This window comes from Pararge aegeria, chromosome 10 (genome assembly GCF_905163445.1).
Source record: "Pararge aegeria chromosome 10, ilParAegt1.1, whole genome shotgun sequence".
Taxonomy (NCBI): Eukaryota; Metazoa; Arthropoda; class Insecta; order Lepidoptera; family Nymphalidae; genus Pararge; species Pararge aegeria.
In genome coordinates this window covers 15,795,120-15,812,381 of record NC_053189.1, presented here as the reverse complement: position 1 = coordinate 15,812,381, position 17,262 = coordinate 15,795,120, and the positions used below count along the sequence as shown (strand labels likewise).

At 32.8% G+C, this 17,262-nt stretch overlaps 1 protein-coding gene across 1 annotated transcript; it reads left to right on the top strand.

Annotated features, from left to right (window-relative positions):
* The first annotated feature begins 775 nt into the window (after window positions 1–775).
* LOC120627067 lies at window positions 776–16,349 on the top strand. The gene is made up of 8 exons (XM_039894910.1): window positions 776–1,085; window positions 6,166–6,351; window positions 6,645–7,085; window positions 8,845–9,300; window positions 9,763–10,008; window positions 11,998–12,219; window positions 12,670–12,894; window positions 16,007–16,349. Exons 2-8 carry the CDS (start codon window positions 6,261–6,263, stop codon window positions 16,252–16,254), a joined length of 1,929 nt encoding a protein of 642 aa, XP_039750844.1. The 5' UTR covers window positions 776–1,085; window positions 6,166–6,260; the 3' UTR covers window positions 16,255–16,349.
* The last annotated feature ends 913 nt before the right edge of the window (window positions 16,350–17,262 follow it).

Here is a 17,262-nt window from a genome sequence, read left to right as displayed (position 1 = left end):
AGTTATTGTATGTATATTTGTATATAAATACGTATGTATGAGTAAAGGTAAAAATAAAATTTTGTTAATATGAAATTCAGTGCGAGATTCTTTGTATAAATTAATGTTTTAAATATAATTCTTTGTATAAATAAATGTTTTAAATTGTTACTATTATTTCATCCTTCTTCCTACTATACGAATGAATATTCACATTAAAATTATTTTACCACTCAAAGTCGTTGTCACGTAAAACTTTCGCCCGTATACCGACTTTACAGGCAACCAATTTTTTATAAATATAATAATATCATATGAGTCGACTATTATTGTTCCGTTAGTCGTTTCAGTCAATGGTCTTCTCTCGAAAATCTTCGACCAACTTGTTAAGAAGCTTGCGCTTGGTTGTTGGATCAAGGGTCGGATACAGAAGGCAGTAAACCTTAAAACAGCGCGTATTGTGAGGAGGTTCCTCACTCTGGAGCCCTGAGCGCCGTTTGCCTGGGCATTCAAAAGCTCCGCAAGCGGATGGCGAAAGTTTGTTTTTCATAAATCTTTAATAGTAATTAAAATCAATAAAAGATAGAAAAACTTCACTCTTAAGTTATTTATTATTACTTAAAGCATTATCATACCTCGGTTAGAAATTGAGATACCTTTTATCTGTTGGAAACTGGGACAGATTACAGATAGATTGAAGAAAAAAATAGGTTAGCCAATAATTGAAAGCCGATAACAACAATAGTTATACGTCACGTCACTAGTTGTTGTTGTGAATTGTCAAAACCTATTTATTTTGTAGAAATAAATAAAAAATAACAATGTTTTCGCGTGTCGATTTGTTCAGTTTAGATTTTAACGCAAATTTATTAATGCGTCGCGCGCATAAATCATATTTTAAAAGTGTTAAAAAGTGTTCAACAAATATCAGTTATGTTTTCTAACCTAAACGAAAATGTCATAATATATTTGTTTTGTTGTGGTGTATTTTGTGATATTTTAGTGGAAATTAAGTGAGTGCAATTAGTGTTAGTGAGTGTCTGTTACCCTGGAATGCAGTGAAAATATATACAGTTTCTATACCCCTACTTCGAAGGCGCGAGAAGGTAAGTACCTAGAAATAAGTTGCTACTTTCCCAAGTTTCGGCTTTTAAATTATTACTTTGTATGCATTTCTCTCAGTTAATATGTGTGTTTTTAGATGTATGACTGCATCAGGTTAAAGAACTGACCAGAATAATGAATTAAATATGTTTATTTATGAAACTCAACGACAAATCTGTTATACACTAAAAATGGTGTAATGCTAGTGTTTTGAGTGTAGATTTTTTGTTATTACAGCGTCGTGCATATTATGCCTATTATTCTTTATACTGTGTTTTGTTTTGTCCCGTATAAATAGGTTTAAATGACATTGAAACAATTTAGTTGCTGTTCATATTTTATTTGGATTTTATAATGTAAGTTCAGTAAAATAGTGCCTGGGTAAGAATAGGCAACTATAACCTACGTGAAATAAATCGGTGCTGCAGATGTTGCTACTTATTTAAATGTGTTATTTTTCTGAAATGTATTTATCTTCGGTGATGGAAAGAAATTAAAAAAAAAAAAATTACTAAAATATGTGTTTTTTAATTCTTTAACCAGTATTAAGTAAAACACCCATATTCCTGGCAGAATGTTTAATGGAAAATGTATGTTTATTTTACTAACACAGCTAATGGAATAAAAGTTGGTTTTTGTAATGATGCTCTTACATTCTTTAATAAAGCAGGTAAATGTGTACGCTGTAGACTCACAGTTAAAGAGTGCAAGAGTTGATTTAAAAATAATGAATGCTTTAATAAATATATAGTCCATTTATTTTAACCTGGCCTTATAATTTAAGAGAACTTTTTATTGCTTTTAAGAAAAGGATGTTTTAGAAATAAAAAACCAATATATATTTGTAGGTACAACACTTTTAACAGAATTGTTTATTTTATTTTTCTATTTTATAACATGCAAAACTTAAACTAAACAGTAAAGAAAAGATTGTTTACACCTCAACACAGGTTAGAAGAAATGCAGTATAGATGACAGAATGGATGACAGCACACTACTGTATTATAAATATTTATATTTAAATATAAACTACATTACTGCCATACAAAAATGACTACAGCAAATAAAATGAATATTTATTTGCTGTAATAATACACGAGATAAATGGTAAATATTAGATAGCTCAAATATTTTATTTGGGGACTTAATTTAAAGTAATAATTATACATTTTTGCTAAATAAACCTTCCAGCTTCAGTGAACAAAAATATGGGAAAGTATTTTGTGGGTTTGGATTTGCCATAATAAGGTAAAGAAGGTATTACCGTCATCATCATATCAACCCATTACCGGCCCACTACAGGGCCAGGTCTCTTCCCCCAATGAGAAGGGTGTAGTCTACAATCCTGGCCCAGTTCAAATGTAGGTTTCCTCACAATGTTTTCCTTCACAATTGAAGCAAATGATAATTTAATTGCTTATAATGCACACAACTCAGAAAATTAAAAGTGCATGCTGTGATTTCAACTTGGCCACTCAAAGTGAAACGAAAGTCTTAACCACTGAGCTATCACAGCTTGAATTAATTGTGCCTAGATATTTTTCTCATACAACATACAACCTGTTTTACTAGAAATAATAAGTAAGGATATTTAATAAGTAAGGTTAAGGTAAGAATTAGTGATTACTAAAGTGAAGATTAGGTTTTATCAAGGACCAGTTAAGAACAGGTTACTTTTCTGCTGCATTATTGAAAAAATACTTATTTTTGTCATAATGAAAAAAAAACTAAATTATTAGGTACTTATAGTCACTAGACTATTGGGTACTTATTAGCAATTAAGCAACATTCTCTATATGTGATTGTATAAATAAAACGTTACTTATACAGACCATTTAAAAATTAAATCATTTTCCAACAGAGTGTGGTTTATTTTATTTTGTAAGTCCCCATATACTCAATCTTTTATTCAAATGATAAACCATTGTTAATTTAATGCATAACAAATAAATAATTTTAAAAATATTGAGTTTTTTTATTTACCTATTCTGTAACATATATCTAATATTTCTTTAAAATGTTGCTGTCTGTTTCAATCTTCAGGCCAAACAAATTGAAAAGTAAGTAGATATTTTGTAGTAAAAAATTGAGGTTTAAACAGAACAAAACATTTTGCAATATTTATACAGATTTTAACTGGCAGCATTGGCACTTGCATTCAACCTCCAACAAGGTGGACAAGAACATCAAACGCATTCGAAAACTCCCTTTAAAAGACCAATAGACCAACGTCAAGCATTGGATGTCTATTGGTTGATAAGATAATTATTTGATAGAGTTTTCTTTGTTGTGTTGGTGTTAATTGTATCAATTGATTGTATTTGTTGTAAAGCTATAACAATTCCAAATGTGCCATAATGCACCAATTATCTTATATCTCTGTAAAAATAAGTTATGAAATGAGTAGTGATAAATTTCTTGTTCTAGCCCCACTGGTCTAATAAATCCATAGGTCCATAGGCCCTCATAGATAGGTACAATACCTTAATTTATTAATCTCTTAAAGTTTCTAAATTCTTATTGCTTAGTGCAGGGGTGTGCTGTGACCATTCTGTTATAAATGATGTATTCTAGATTCTAGGTCTACTACAACTAGTTAGCCATATAATAGGTTAGCCTAAAAATTAAATCAGATTAAGGGTTTACAAACACTCCTAGGATAGCGCACTTAAATCTTAGAATTAGTCAACAACTTCTTGACAATAATTTTATCTAAAAAATAACATACTTCCTGTCAATTTTCCTTGTAACAATAAAAATGTTGTAAACTTTCAGATCGTATTGAATACATACCTGCAAGAAAAGGTTATTTATTATTGCTAGATGGTTACACATATTGGAAGGATGCAAGAAGTAAATCCGTAATCCACTGGTACTGTTCCAAACGTCATCAGAAATGCTTAGCGTTCATCAAAATGGAAAGAGACCATCAGCATATAGTTGAAGCTTCAATGGATCACATACACAAGCCAAACCACACCAAGGATAAAAACGGACAATACGTAAAAATATAATGAATAAGTTGGGATTAGCATACAATTTAACAATTTTTTTGGTTAATAGTAATTCAATCTTCACTTACCTATGTCCTAGGTATTTATCAAGCATATTATTCTAAACAAATTTCAAAGTTCCTGAATTATTGAATAGTTTTAAATATTCAAGACTCTGTGTCGAAAAAAAAATCAGGCGATACAAAAATTCAAGTCTCAAATTTTTTTTTAAATATGTATTTATTTTAATATGTCATGTAAATTAAAAAAAAACTTTTGCTGGATTTAATAGTCTGAATCTTATTTTTCATAATTTTTTTTTTATATCCTTCTCATTGGTCTAATAGTTAGCATGTTCATTATGGAGCACCAAGGTTCGATCCTCAGACTTAACTGGCCATTTGTTAATAATTTTATTGGTTTTATATGTAAAAATTCTGCGTACCCGCCCGGCGTTGCAGAAGATGTGTTTGACACATTTCTGTATTAAACAGTTATGACCTCTCAGGTCCTTAGATATTATACTTTAAGGTTATAATATGATATAAGGGATAACTGGAGAACTTTAATTTCAAATAATTTTCAGACAATGGCTATCAATTTATACCCACACACCGAGGTAAACATTTACTGATGATAAATGGTTACACGTATTCACAGATGAATATGACGAACAACTATTATTGTTCTAAGAAGCAATCGGCTAACTGTAGAGCGAGAGTGAAACTGGACGGTAACGGAAGGATAGTTAACGCTGATTATACTCACACTCATGCACCTCCGAAATATTTGCGGACTTCTTCCGGGCAGTTTTACAAGTTGTAAAATAAACAAAGCTTTAAATCGTTCGTTTATTTATTTGATCTGTTAGAATTAAGTCACCAACCTACCGATTCACGTAGCAGAATGTACGTGGAATCTTGCGATTTCCAAATACTATTAAAAAGTGACAATTCTTTCGTGCTCAGTTATCTAAACTTAACTATGACAATTTAGTTTAGAGAACTGTGTTGAAAAGAATTGTTACCACTGATTTGGTTTTATAAAAGTATTTTGTAGTCGCGCGATCTTACTTTTGTGGTTTATGATTAGGACAGGTATTTCAAGAACGGGCGTTTAAAATATCTGTCCAAACCAAATCCATTTTAATAGCTTTGGAAGTAAACCTTTGTATAGGTGGAAATACCCTAATGGAGCCTTTCGTAACCTTTCTGTGTCTGTTCTGTTCTGTACCATGTTCAGAACACATGAATGAATGAATGAAATTATAAACTTTGAAGTAATTAAGCTTAGTATGTACTAAAATGTTTCTATTATCACAATGGTTTTGACGTAGATGTAACCTTATTTGTATCCAAGCAAAAGAGTGCGGCGTGTTGTATTTACATGACCTTCGATCGCAATCGTTGCTTTTGTATTTTTTGGGTCTTGGTCTCTTTTGTGTAGTGTGTCGTACCATCGGCGAAAAAATGGCAATAAAATATTTACTTTAGGCCGTGACATACTTGCCTGAAAATAAGATATCGGACACTCACAAGCCAGGCCTTTTTGTCGAGGTTGCCATGCCTGGAACTACATGCCAATTTATAGAAACGCCTTCGTGAAGTGCCATGCCAGTTAAAGGACAAAACCAAATTTTATGAACCTCTGAAAGACACACAGGTATATTTTTATGCATTCCCTAGAGATTGATACCCTTTTATGTAAGAGTCCTAGGGTTAACTCTACGGTGAATACATGACCTCCTTTTTGAAAACAAGTTTAGTGTAAACTTGATCACCATCGGCAGCGCACCTGTACACGTCACAAGCCCTAATGCTCAAGGTTATATTAAAATTTCTAACATCAGGAGTTCCTTACCACTAGACCTCTGTGATGTTAGCAGTCATGACTCATGAGGGAGGTCAAAGAATTTCTAATGTTAGCGCAGCCTTAAGCGAAAGCTTGCATGAGCCAATCTAAGTGTTGTTATAAGTAGGTATAGACAATCATTTTTGTTTGTTTTAAAAACTAAATATAATGAATACGCTAACCAATTAATTTAGTTGGTCCAGTCATACCATTTACCTTAGTAGGGCTGTTTTTTAAGGACGATGCAGAAGTTACGTGTGGAAGTATTTCAAGAAAAACAATCGTCTTTATGTAACGTGTAAACTCTGTTCGTGGACCGGACTAAGAAGAAGTATGTACAGACATCTAAGGTCGCATCATTCTATGAGCTATCAAGACTATAGGCGAAATAGCGGAAACAAATATATGGATACCGGTTACATAAGTAAATTTAGTAATTCAATTACTTGTTATAAAATATTTTGGAACGTAATATATTTATTTTTTATAGTTATATACTTAGGATTAAAATAAAATATTTGAAAATGCAAATTCTTAATATCTGAATCAGTTTACTGGTTAGAAAGACGATTTAAGTATTTTTTTTGTGTTGATTTAGCTGTAAAGGAGAGTAATCAAATGGTAAACTATCACTACTGATTTGTTGACAAATGTTAGGTAATTCAATGCTTACATATCTCTGTAGTGTTTAAGTACTTTCTGTTCTTACCATTTCAGGAAGAGCTAAGGTTATTCGCTTGTGGAGCTGGACTCGCAAGTACTATTGCAAAGTAAATGAAAGATTCATAAAATGCAAAATTTGTGAACGCTTTTTAAAGAAATCAAGTAATAAAAACGGTAACATACATCGTCATATAAAATTAAAACATCCATATATATATTTTAAAGAAAACAATCAGAAACGTTCAGCTCAAGATGGCGACTCTAGCTTGGAAGAAACTGATGAGGCTGTTGAGCAAGTATTCTATATTAAAGATTTGACTCGAGTAAAATCAAAAGACAACAACAGTGAAGCTCAAGATGATGAAGTGCTTAACTCTGACATCGATGAAAATGTAGATAAAATACCCGATGCGAACAATATTGAACATCACGCTTCACGTTCAGAAGTAGATGTGAAAATACAAGATAAATGCAACAAGACGGTTTTGGGAAAACGTAAGTATATACTCACATAAGCTTTACTTAATTATAACGGTTAAGTACATTCGTATGGGAAATGACTTCAAATATTGCGTTTGAAGCACCTTTTATTATTTTAAGAGTGTGATTATTTGCGTACCATACATTGAAATAGCAACATCATCTTTACGGGAGATCTCTACCATTTAAAAAGGTATCATGTGTTAAATTAGAGCAACATATTATACTGATAATAATGTAGTTGGACGGATAAGTTTCTAATATATCGACTAAAATGTTCTGTGGGACGATTTTATTTCGGAAAATTAAAAGCCTGTCAAACATGTATTGCTTATTGAAGTCAAAGATAAAGTCAAAGTAAAAAATATCTTTATTCAATTAGGCTCATAGATCGCACTTATAATGCGTTGATTACACGAAAAATGTGTACATGGTAGTGAGATAATGGCAATATTCGTAAACTTGAAACATTGAACAATTACATAGAAAACTACTGAGAAATAATAACAGCCAAAATTCGAAATATGATTCAATTGATCCTTACGATCCCTGCGGGTCTCAACATATTAACAGACAATCTGAGAACTGTCTTATTGAAAAATTTTGTATGACTAAATAAGTTGTTCCTCAAGTACCATAGCCGATGACAGATATGATCGTCGCAATCTATAGGTGGTGTTCTAACTTTTTTGTAGAACGCCAGACTTTACTTCATAAGAAATACAACACGATGCTTCTCTGTAATGCGACTTTAGTTTCTGTTCTGCGCGCGACATTTAAGGTACTCGTAGTTAGAAAAGTTTCGTAGCGCCTGTTTTATCCGGTAATGTCTTAGCCCGTATAAGACTAAATTATAAGTGAAACTAGGCTATTCTACCTTTGTGAGCTAAGCTGCCCTCATACTGCATTCCAACGAGTACAATCGGCGCGGCATAGTTATTGTTTATGCATAATACAGACCAAATTTGTTTGTAGTTTGTATCAGATGAAAAGTCTGCATTAAAGTACAAGTTGGAAGTTCTTTGTGTTGTTGAAGTACCTTCTGCAAATTACGAACTTTAGTAGCCCGATAGTCTTTATAAAGAAAAACGCTTTACTACATCACTTTTATATTTATTTATTTATTGAAACAAAAAATATAACATATTTTGAAGTTCTAAGCCTTGTCGATTTGTCAGGGTACTCGACCTCCTAAATGACAGATTAGGTACTTAAATACTAAAATATATTGGGTACTAGCTTTTGCCTACGACTTTTTTGTAGGTTATGTATGGTAATTTTGTCAGAAAAGTAAATCCTACGTACCAGGGTGCAAGCTAATATGCAAGAATTCATTATGCTTAGTTAAGTTGTTAAGGCTAGATTAGCAACAAAACAAACTGACATTTGCATATTGAGTCCTTAATATAGAAGTTTGTGGTGTAATATTTTGTTGTTTAAAATATATTTTTCTGCACTAGATTTACAACAATTATCAGGATAACATATTTTGACTTGATCACGCTCAATGGCAATTCGAGCAATATAGTTCCCCTTTTATATCTTTTTACGATTGGTTTTAACGACACCAAAGGTTTCATCGAAATTTATGTTTCAACATTCATGCGCTAAACTAGAACCAAAAACTGAAGCAGATTAAACGATTCGAGGTCTCAAAAATACATACAAAATCATCGACTTAAACAAATTTAATATTTTGTAGGACTCGGGCTGAATATAAATGGTTTAATTATTTTACAAGTCTTAAAAGTTTAAGTTTTCATTTTATTTTTAGAATTTGCTACTACAAATACACGGAGATATTATAGTTGGACACGAAAATACTATAACAAAATCAATGATAAATTCATAAAATGCAGAATTTGTAAAAGAGTTTTAAAAATGAACATTAGTAACAATGGAAATATACTTCGACATATTAAACAAAAACATCCTGATATATACTTTAATGAAACTGATTCTAATGAATCAACTAAAGAACTTGTAGATGATGACTCTAACCTTAAGGAATTCAATAAAGCTAGACCACAAGTTATCTACATTAAAGAATTAGATAAAAAAGAGACGCAAGACAATAACACTGAAGTAAGAGATGATAATTTGTTTGGACCAAGAATAGGCGGAAGCATAGATAACATGTCTGATGTGGAAGAGACTGAACACTCTGTTTCTAAAACAAAAAAAGAATTAAACATAAAAAGTCCCAGTGACGAAGTAGTTGAGGAAAAACGTAAGTTCCTTTCTACATTGAGTATGGAGGTTGTCGATTACTATTTAATTTGATGATTGTACAACGTAAATTATCTCAAACTTTAAAAATGAAATATTTAATGCATTTAAATAAAAAATTACAAAGAAAACTTCAAACGCCGTACATTAAATGACTAAACAAATAGAAAACCTAATATCGAAAAAGTATCATGAAGTAATTACTGTCTTCTGAATCGAATTATTACTTGATTTTAGATACCGTTGGCTTGCATAATTTTTGTAAGAAATACGGCTATGTAAGTAATACGGGCGGCCGCCCGTAACCTTAAAATTTTTGCTCTTACCTTAGATGGTCTTAATACTTATTAAATGAAAACGTTGGAAAATAAGACCGTAATTAACTAAAAATATCAAAATTAATAATCTATTGCTAAAGTAAAAATGAGTATTCCGTTTAAAATATTTTATTCTATAATTTTAGGAATCAATGCTACAAATGATCGGAGAAATCGTAGTTGGACACGAAAGTATTATTACAAAATAAATAATAGATTGATAAAATGCAGAATCTGCCACAGACTTTTGAACATGAACATACATCGGCATATTAAAACAAAACATCCTGATATTTATTTGAAAGAGAATCCGAAAGTTCAGGACCCTGACATCAAAGAAGAGTTAAGGATGAAAAATTTGTGTGAAAAAACCGCCATAGGAGTACGAGCGAGTATGTACCATACTAAACAATATTTATTTTTTATATTTTTATATTAATAATAAACAGACAAAGTAAACGGCCAACCGTCGCCTATAAACAGAGCAACAACCCACTGGAACACAGGTTGGCCAACCTGTGTTCCAGTGGGTTTGGTCCGTCAATTTTATCACTAGACGATTTATCTAATCACTTTTGTTCTCCATTTTATATTATCCTCAAACTCCACCGTATTTAAAAGAGCGATTCAACTTTCTTGGTAGCAACGTTCAGAGCTTTTTACGGGCTAAAGATGATAACAGGTTGCACGTTCCTGTCAGTCGTTCGATGGCGTATGGTAACTCATTTACTGTAAAAGTGGTAAATCTGTGGAATGAATTGCCGAGAGATATTTAAGACAATCACAGACAGTAAACATATTTAAAAATCGACTAAAAGAATTTTATTTATCTAATATGATATAGTGTATGTATGTTCTCTTTTGTATGTTTATAAATATATATATATATATATTTATATGTACGTATATATTATAATTATATGTATTTCACTTAATTGTATCATTAGTTGCACTATCCCGTTTTGCCTTCTCTACCATAAAGGGTTATCTGGAGGAGATCGATAATTTGTGCAATGAAGACTTTATCTATCTATCTATCTAATCTCCTGCAGTTCTTATGGTTCTATGATTTTTCCTAAGAACGATAGTCACTAATAATTTAATCTCATAAATTAAAGCCAAGTATACCGATTGAACTTATTATTTAACTTTTAGATGTTAGCTTGGTTAAACACCCTGGATTTGGCCACCCTGGATATAATTTCTACTCAAAACTCCGTCTTTTCTAACGCCAAAGGTTGCCTGGAAGAAATCGCTTTAGCGATAAGACTGCCTTTGCATGCCCCATTTTCTATTCTGAGTTTCTTCTGCTTATGTGTTGACTTTGTATAAAATGTGTGTGTGCGCCATCAAGTTTTCAAACAAACAGACAAAAATAACTGTATATTTAGTTTTGTTTCGTAGTGGCGTTAGGTTATGTTATACAAATCTAATGTATTCAAATGTTTACTCTACCTACCCAAATTGATGCACAATATCATTTTCAAGACATATAATATACATAGATATTGAAACACTTAGAAATTGTTATTTTGAAACCGCCTAATGTAATATATATGCAGTAATGTCCCTTAGCCACGATAAATCGGATAGATTTTCTTTTTTAACAAATATACTCCTGAAAAAGGCAAAAGTTTACAATACATATTTTTATGAATCTGTTTTAGTCGATATTTGGGACGCTCTCAATAGTTATTTATAGGTCCCATTAAAAATTAGTTAGCTTTAACTTTAAGTGACATCAAATAAGCTTCAAAAAAAAGCTAAAATGAAAATTCTTTTTTTTAATTAGGCCCAGTTTATAAGCAGTTTTGAAACGTTAAGTCAGTCTGTTTGTAGTGACTCTACCACCGGTTCGGAAGGCAGATTCCACCGCAAAGAGCCGGCAAGAAACTTAGCAGATTGCTGTTTTTAACATCATTTTACAGTTCTTTTAAATTTGATATCTTGTGAGAGATAAGAGCGGAGCCTGCTTACAAGCAACCCTGTCGTTAAGAAATTCATCTATCGTATCGTAACTACGATCCATTCAATGTGTTTTAAAAAATTGTTTAAACTTATGCATTGGCAGGTCCAAAATTACCTTTGGAATAACATTATGGAAGCAAATACTCAATCCCACAAATGACTACTGCACATTCGCAAACGATATGCACCACTAATTTTCATCCATTTATAAATTAATTTAAACTGAGAAAGTGCGAGTCAGACTCTGTAGCACACTCTGACTCTGTAGGCAAGGAGTATTTTGTACCATAACAAGAACTTGACAGTTATTAATTTATTATTTGATCGCTCTTTTATCAAGAAATTAAATTGGAATTCATAATTCATATATTAAATTGGAATTTTGTAAAGTAATTTTCGGTGTATATTTTTAGGAACAAATAAATCCTGCATTTGGAATTTCTTTGAAATTGTTGAACAAGATCGATTGTACCAATGCAGTTTCTGTCAAAAAACGGTCGCCATCTTCCCAAAAAACGTTTTCAATTTGAAAAGGCATATATCGAATGCCCACAAGAAGCAGTACGATATTATTATGAAGTATGGAGATTTGGAACCGAGAGATTCGGAAAACCAGGAAGCAGCAAATCCAGAAGGTAATTTAAACCTAAACACATTTTTTTGAGCAGAAAAATAACAAGATGATAAGATGAAGTGGGTCAAAGCCAAATATTTCTTTATTCAATTGGTACTATCATTTATATATATATCTAAATCTATCAATATGTCTATTAAAATTTTTCTTAATTGGTTTTTCAGTATATTATTCTATATACCTTTAATAAAAACACCCTTTACAAACTTTTACTACCAAAATAAAGCTTAATTTGATATGCTGGCTTAATTCACACGAAACAGATCTTCGTCAATGCACTCATTACGCACTTTTCGCTTTGACACGTAGCATCCTCAGAAAATGTTGATTTTTTTAAGGTCCTCCTAGATATTTTTGACTTTGATTTCAGTTGTATTCTTTAATTCTATTTACGGCAGGCGAGGTTGTTATCAAGTGGCACGAGGTTGTGAAATCAAAAATTAATAATTAGTTCCAGGTGTATCAAGCGTCGAAATAGCGTTCTTGAGTTTGGACGATGAAAATAGCGGGAAATTTAAATGTACAAGATGCGAAGAAATCATCGAGAGCACAGAGGAGGAAAGTGATTCCGTACTAATAGAGCACGTTCACATATGTCAGCTTAAACCCGCACCAGAGGAAATTGAAACTGATGCAAAGATAATTAAAAGCATAGAAGAACAAAATATTTCCCAATAGGTAACGATCATCGAATCTACGTGTAAACAACGCGTTGCGATAGGTGTTTGTGAATTCTTACGTTTTATGTTGTCGTCAGCGCGATCCTCGTTTTGGTCAGTAAATTAAAAGCTTTAATGTAAAAAATACTACATACCTCTTGGCCTGCACGGCTAGCATAGGCAGGAGACAATTATATCTCCGGGAAAGGACATAAATTTATGTTCTCCCACAGCTTTATCAACTCACAGAGCACTGGTGCACAGTTGGAAATAATATCCAAATAATATATGTGTATTTAAAAACGGGGGTAAACTTCTCCTATTCCATGTCCCAGTGATTTAGCAGGTGGGCACGTTAAGTATATAATCGGGGGATATATTTTTTATCTCCCGCCCGCCCTGCTGTAGTTGTTTACATTAAAACTAACAACTTTTGTTCTACGACTTTTTTTTACTCGATAGTTTATGAGATATTAAATTTTCAATATTTAACATAGATATTCTACTTGTTACTACTTAGTATTGTAAGTTCGACAGTAAACATGGGTTTTACAGTGGAATGTCACTTTTCAGATGTACTCGTAACATGATTAATTATTTTTAAATAAACTGAATTTTGAAAAGTCGTAGAACAAAAATTAAGCGGTGATAGACCAGTGGGTAGGACTTCGATTTCCCTTTGGGGGGGGAGGCGAGTTGGAATGCCAGCACGCACCACTAACTTTTTAAAGTTTTGTGCGTTTTTAGAATTATTAAAATATCACTTTCTTCAAGGGTGAAGGAAAACATCGTGAGGAAACCTGCATGGCTGAGAGTTCGCCATAATGTTCTCAAAAGTGTGTGAAGTCCACCAATCCGCACTGGGCCAGCGTGGTCTTAACCCCCTCTCATTGTAAAGGGAGACCCGAGTGCCCTCTAGTGGGCCGGTAATGGGTCGATATGGTGATGATGATGAGAACAAAAGTTGTTAGTTTTAATGATAAGAACTACAAGGCTGGTATCTTTCTGATATTTTCTATTTAACCCTGTATAGTAATTTTTTTTTTAAATATTTTCACGATGGCAATCGCTTTTGTCGTCCCAAGTTGACGTGATAAAGCAATAAGCTATATTAATTAATCATGTCGATGTGGAAAAGCCATTATCCCCAAGATCTGGTTAATTGCTTTTTCACGTCGTAGTTTATTTTATTATTAGTTTATATTATTAATAGCTGTGGCCCGCAACTTCACCCGCCTCTGTTTTTGTTTTGAAGCATCCCGTAGGAACAGTTTATTTGAGAAATGTGTGACAGTAGCAGTTAAAACAGTCAATTGGTGGACTCCACATACCTTTGCGAACATTATAGAACTCACAGGCATGCAGGTTTCCTCACGCTGTTTTCCTTCACCGTTGAAGCAAGTGATATTTTAATTGCTTAAAACGCACATAACTTAGAAAAGTTAGGGTGCGTGCTGGGATTCGAACTAGGCCTTCTGAAAGTGAATTCGAGCTCCTACTTACTGCGCTATCACCGCTTTGAGGTATAATTGCTTTTCTAAGACAAAAATTTACTTTTCGTCGACTTTAATTGCTTGTCGACGTCAACTTGGGTACGCGCACGCGACAATATGAAAAGTATGAAAATACACCCAAGTGTTAACATTATAATTCTTTAATAATTATTATTACTAGCCGTTAGTTTCGAATCATTCAACATCCAGCAACATTTCACGCGTGACCAAATGCCTAAAGTATTTATTCTAAACCCGTCTTATAATTGTTTCGTTACTTGTAAGTGATAGTTGTTTAAAAAAAAGAAATAGAAAGGTACCCAAAAGAAAATCGCTTTTTATGTTTAGTTTGTTTATTATAAAACATATTTTGCACTAGATCAATAAAAATATATATTGCCTTATAAGACATGTTAGAAAAAAATTAGTTAATTGAGAGTTCCAATGATATTATAAATATGTATTCTTTTCGTTATTGGTATCGAAAAATTATATGATCTTTTAAAGTGCAATATATGTTATATTTGATGTAATATCACGAAGAAATACCCAGTAATAATTAAAAACCAAAAGTTATAATTATAGTCGACTGTAGTCTGTAGTGTGAATATGTAAGTTTTAATTATAAAGTGTACCCATTATGTAATGGCAAATAAAGAAATTTTGCTATTAAACTCATAAAGAGTTTATTTTTACAAGCACTTTAACTCGTGAATCTTTAGTGTAATATTCAATATGTTTTGTTATTATTATTATTCTATAAATTATAATATCACATTATATTTCTAATCTTATTATAAATTTTAAATATTTAAAATCACACGCCATGGAATTTAATCTAAAATAAACGTTATTATTATAATATGTAATATGTATTGTAATATATATAGCGCGGAAACATAGGGCGAAGAACCGATGGTCGTTGGGTTTCCGAGGTGCTGGAATAGCGACCCCTCACAGGTAAACGCAGCGTTGTTTGACCCCTAACGAGATGGACTGATTGCTGGGAGCCGCTGGAAACAAGCGGCCCAGGACGGTGGACTTTGGAACTCCCTACAAAAGACCTTTGTCCAGCAGTGGACTTCAATCGGTTGAAGTGATGATAATGATAAATAAAATATATGGATTCAATCAGAAAATCGGATTAGCTGTCGGAGTATATTTGTCCATTCAGGCCATCGCATGGCTCAACGGAGAAAGGCTTTTGAAGGTTATATTGAACCATTTACATTACCTTATTTATCTTATGTCTCTTTCTCTCTCTTAAATTGCATAAAGCTATTTCTGCCGTCTGGATTTTCTTTTTTTGACATGGAAACCATATTTTTATCAAGAAAGAAGCTTTTGAAGGTTACATTGAACCATTAAAATTAAGCTTTATTGTTGGTGATGGTTGGTGAAGTCCTTATTAATCTTATGTCTTTTTCTCTGTCTTAAATTGCATAAAGCTATTTCTGCCGTCTGGATTTTGTTTTTTTTTACATGAAAACCATATTTTTTCAAGAATGAAACATGTTGAATTGTTTCGATGCTCGATAACGACTCCTCGATTGCGAGTGAGCAAATCTTGCACAAAGGTAACCTACTCGTAGCTCAACTTAGAAGGGCAACTTGAATAAAGTTTAATATTTTTCAGGTTATTTCAGCTACAAGTTCATACCGTGCCCCCGCGGGAAGCAATTGCTTATGTTCAACGGATACACTTTTTCACAGAACAATCGCGCGAGACGCATGTTCTATTGTTCCAAGAAGGATAGCCATTGCAAATGTAGGATCAAACTGGGCTGCGACGGTAGAGTGGAGTCGATTAAGGATTACCACAACCACAGGCCGCCGAAGTATGCTGTTAATGTTGATGGGACCTATCTGAAGATTTCGTCATAGATAATACAAATGTTAAAGGCAATTCTCTGAATACACGACATGACTTAACAATTATTCATTGTAACGTCAACATCTCCCGAGGATGATCCGGTTTCGGAGCGACACGTGAATCGACGATGATCTGTTTGGCGTGGAGTATAAGGATTGAAGAAATTATAAATTACACCATACAGATTCTCCTGCTTTTTGCGGATATTAGCAAATTAATAATATTCTCAGAATAGAATGACGGAAAAAGGAGAGTCAGTCAGTCGTCGTCACAGACGCAGTCGGAATGACCGCTTTCCATTGGCAATATTCATCATATCAACCCATTTCTGTCCCACTACGGGACATGGGTTTCCTCCCACACTGAGAAGGGTTTGGCACATTGCACAGTGCAGATTGATGGAATCTAAACGCCTTTGAGATCATTATGCAGAACTCTCAGGCATGCAGGTTTCCGCACGATGTTAGAGGTGCGTGCTGGGATTCGAAATCGCTATCTCGAAAGTGATTAGTATTTATATGTATATATAATAATGTTTATAATACTCCATTCAATGTGTAGTTGGAATAAAGACGAAATTGCGTTTCTGTGAAAATATAAGAAACAACATTTAAAGCCCTTACTTATAATTTCTTCTTAAAATAAACTCTTATATATCTTTTTTAAATGTCACTTACCACTGTAAAAAACATTGGTGACTTTCAGAAAAGGTTCTTTACTAGGTACTTTATTAGGTGTAGTAGTCGATATTGGATGCTACATTCTAATCAGACTGTTGATTTGGCTAAAAGTGTTTGTAGTAATAAGATTGGTTCGTATCTCACGACAGCCTTGCGACATGCGTAGATCTTGCAATCATTGCTGTCAAACGTCAGTTTGGTATTTTATTTTTGTAGCGAAAAGTAACGTTTGAAGTAACAGTACGTAACAGTAAGTAACATACACAGTAATAAGAACATACAGACTAATATTAATGCCTAAAAATCACTGCACTTTTGTAGTATTTCTCGAACAGGCGG